General features: G+C 42.7%; 1 protein-coding gene across 1 annotated transcript; it reads right to left on the bottom strand.

The window, feature by feature from the left end:
* Positions 1-326: 326 nt before the first annotated feature.
* Positions 327-3,098, bottom strand: LOC144634614 (uncharacterized). The gene is made up of 4 exons (XM_078493630.1): positions 2,812-3,098; positions 2,252-2,448; positions 997-1,503; positions 327-592 (listed from the first exon to the last, which is right to left on the bottom strand). The coding sequence occupies exons 1-4, from the start codon at positions 3,074-3,076 to the stop codon at positions 401-403; spliced, it is 1,161 nt and encodes a 386-aa protein (XP_078349756.1). The 5' UTR covers positions 3,077-3,098; the 3' UTR covers positions 327-400.
* Between the last annotated feature and the right edge of the window lie 282 nt (positions 3,099-3,380).

The following is a 3,380-nucleotide window of genomic DNA, read 5'->3' as shown; positions in this document are numbered from 1 at the left end:
CACTATTATTGCTTCTTATGTCAAAATATGTAAGCTGTTGATTGTTTCCCTTACCCCCACAACTCCCCTACTCCCAAAATACCTGCCATTCTTTTACCAAACTCCCTGCTGTACAAAAGATCGTAACTTGTGCCAATTCTTCTCACTCCGCAGTTAAATAACAGTCAACACAAAAGTTGTCACCTACTTTATTTACGTTAATTTTTTGACAAATTTCCCGAAAATTATTGAGGACTCCCTTGTGAAAAGTCATCGCTTCTGCGTGCACTGCGTGCTGTTTATTTCAAACATAACTTGCAGACTTTAAAATGTCAATGGATGATTAGTTCACCGATCGCCTTTTCAAGACACCTACCATTTTTAAAACAACTTGGGCAAAGAACTATCATTTGGTTCTTATTTAACTAGTGATTGGGCAAATCCAGTAGTGGATAGCACACACCATATAATCAATGCCAGTAAACAACTCCGATTTTCCTTTACAAGAGCATTTGTACATAATCGTGCTTGTACTCGGGTCAACTCTTGCATCCTGAAAAACGTACTCTGCGGCTCCCTTTGTTGAACACGTGGCGGCAACAATTTTCATGCCCTGAAAAGAAAATGGTTAAAGTATTATTTTGCAAAATATTGGCGGTAAAATAAATCCCCTGCTCACCCAGTGAACTAATAAATCGAAGTTTTGGAAAAAGTGCGTCAATGGGTTTACTTACAGGGCGCAGATAAGTATTTTTTGACTGTAGTTTGGGCTTAATACTTCGTGCAATTGCAGCACAAATCGACTGATTCAAATCACTTGTAAGTAACCTAAGCATCACGGGATTATTAGTCGCCTGGTCAAATTCCATCCGCGAGGCGAAAGCTGCATACAATTGTAGGCGTATTACCAGTAGGCAGTTACAGCTGCTGCTATTCGGCCTTACAGTTATTCTCTATGTGCTCAGCGGGTTCTGGGTTTTATTTGCTTATTGTGTACACGTTACGTCAGGTACATACCGGATGTTCATCTTCTCGCAGAATAACTATCGCGGAAGCTGCTTCTCCAGCGGGAACCGGAGCTCCCTTTTTGTTCTTGTACTGACATAGAGTCATGTTACCGGACCCAGGCCTACCAGCTGGACCAGGAGGGCCTGGTGCCCCGGCACCACCTCCTCCCTTTGACGCGTTGTATCCAGGAGGCCCTCTGGGGCCCTCAGGGCCAGGGGGTCCTGGTGGGCCTTGAGAACCATTAAAGCCCATAGCTCCTATAGGTCCTTGAAGACCTGGTGGTCCTTGTGAGCCGTTGAAGCCAGGAGGGCCCCTTGGTCCTTGTGTTCCATTCAAGCCCCTAGGCCCTACAGGGCCTATTGGTCCTGGGGACCCAATTCCTGGTGGTCCTGTGGGGCCTTGTGGTCCAATGTCTCCTTTCCTGCCCTGAGGTCCAGTCTCACCTCGTGAGCCGTCTCGGCCGGGAGGACCTGGTTGACCGGGAGGTCCTGGTGGTCCCGTTCGGTTGGTATTCACCTTAAAGGGAAGTATTGTATTTAGTTGCCTTTAGCAAAGCAAAATTTATTATTTTCTTTTTCAAGTACTTCGCGATATTTGTTTCTACATTTTAATCTACGATTTTTTTTATACGAGTTTGGAAGTGTTTTCCGATGCTACAGGGCGACTCAATGCGATGAATTAACAATTCATATTATAGTACCAACCCACATGCTTTGCTTATTCGATCATAGTATTATCTATAAAACTATCAAGTACGGGAATTATTATTCCACTAAATTTTTCTTGCCACTCAGTTCCACCACAGTGTAACACGAAATACTACAGTGCAATTTTGTCTCAAATTTTCGGTTATCTTAACCACATTTGGTTAAATGGCGTCATGTTGGAATAGTAAAGTAATTTATTGCTACCTGCAACATAAATTTGCTTGCAAAGATTAAATTCCCGGTCTTCAACAATGGCTCCATGTGGCTTGTTCGGGCTTACTGGCATGGTTCTTTAGACTCGAGCTCCTTTATATGGGATTTAGGAACATTTTAAATATCGCTTTGGTCTTAAGGTTCCTTGCGAGCTGTTCTATGCGAGCAGAACAATGGTTCTTAAAAAAGGAGCATGGATGGAAGTAGCGTGGCCGAGCGTTAATCTTCAAATCCAAACGTACTGGGTCAAACCCCTTAACCTGTCATAAGCTGGGTAGCCTCGAGATCAACTACTTGCCTCGCCATGGAAATACCCAACTGAGCAAGATATTTGGAAATCTTACCAGTGTGGTCAGGTTTTCAAGGGCCTCCTTTTGCCGCCTTATTTCATCATGAATGAAACTCACATTCATTTGGCCAACTACCTTCCTAAGTTCGTTCAGCTGATAGCGAGTGAAGTTCAGCTCCTCTTTCAACTCTGCAATATGTGCTTTCGTCTCCTCGAATTCCACTCGCTGCACATACTTGGTCGATTCATTCCCTGTAACATAGGTGGAAAGAATGTTTTAAGGAGTCATCAAGGGGGTTGGTACGGTTCTAAATCTTCCCCTTTCTTCTTAGTTTGTTATCTAGACTATCAGTGGCTCTTACGTTATTTCCCTTTGCCTCCAATCGCTAGTAATGTATTTAACTGATATGTTCAGTGTACCTTAAGAATAAAATCACTTTTACCAATATTGCTGTAATCTGTGCCAAACACAAACGTTTTGCACTAAAACAAACATTACTTTTGGAGGCAATCTAGGCTTTTTCCTGATATCTTAGAGGAATAAAGGGCCCTGTAAATTTTGTTTTGTTTGTGAAGGACACCAAAACGGATGAAATAGCATGGGGAAGAATTTACCATTAGAACTCCCAGGAAATGTTTTGTTCATTGCCGCTATGAGCTGTTCAAACTTTTTCTCCAGTGCTGCCAACAGAGCCGCTTCAAGGGATTTTATGGCTTCGTTAGAGTGCGAATGTTGGACCACATTGCAGATGATTGCTCTGTCGTCCAATTGAGAAGAAATCTTGTTTGACACGGACGAAGCATTCCCACCATCTAACGCTATGCTTACAATCGCAATCAAGATCGTCAGCAGAAGAAGGCAAACCACAGTGGAGCGCATTGTGTCGAGTGATCTCGCCACAAGCAAACCGTCAGTACGATTACCAGTATCACTGGTTTGTCGTTCTGTCGTTCGTTTCGTGCCCTGCGTGTGTCTCTGTTTACAAATGGGTGAGATAAATGAACACCATTTTTTTCTCCTAGTTTAACCAATCACGTTTTCTTCACATTGTTGTATATTAAGATAATTACACAAGAACGAGTATTCTTTGACAAGTGCTTTTGACATTTTATACGATTTTGTGAATGAACAGCAGATTTGCATTTCAAAGTTTTCTTTCACAATTTCCTTCGTTTTGCTCGCG

This window comes from Oculina patagonica, chromosome 13 (genome assembly GCF_052425735.1).
Source record: "Oculina patagonica isolate OP01 chromosome 13, crgOcupat, whole genome shotgun sequence".
Taxonomy (NCBI): Eukaryota; Metazoa; Cnidaria; class Anthozoa; order Scleractinia; family Oculinidae; genus Oculina; species Oculina patagonica.
This window is presented reverse-complemented; position numbering and strand designations above follow the sequence as displayed.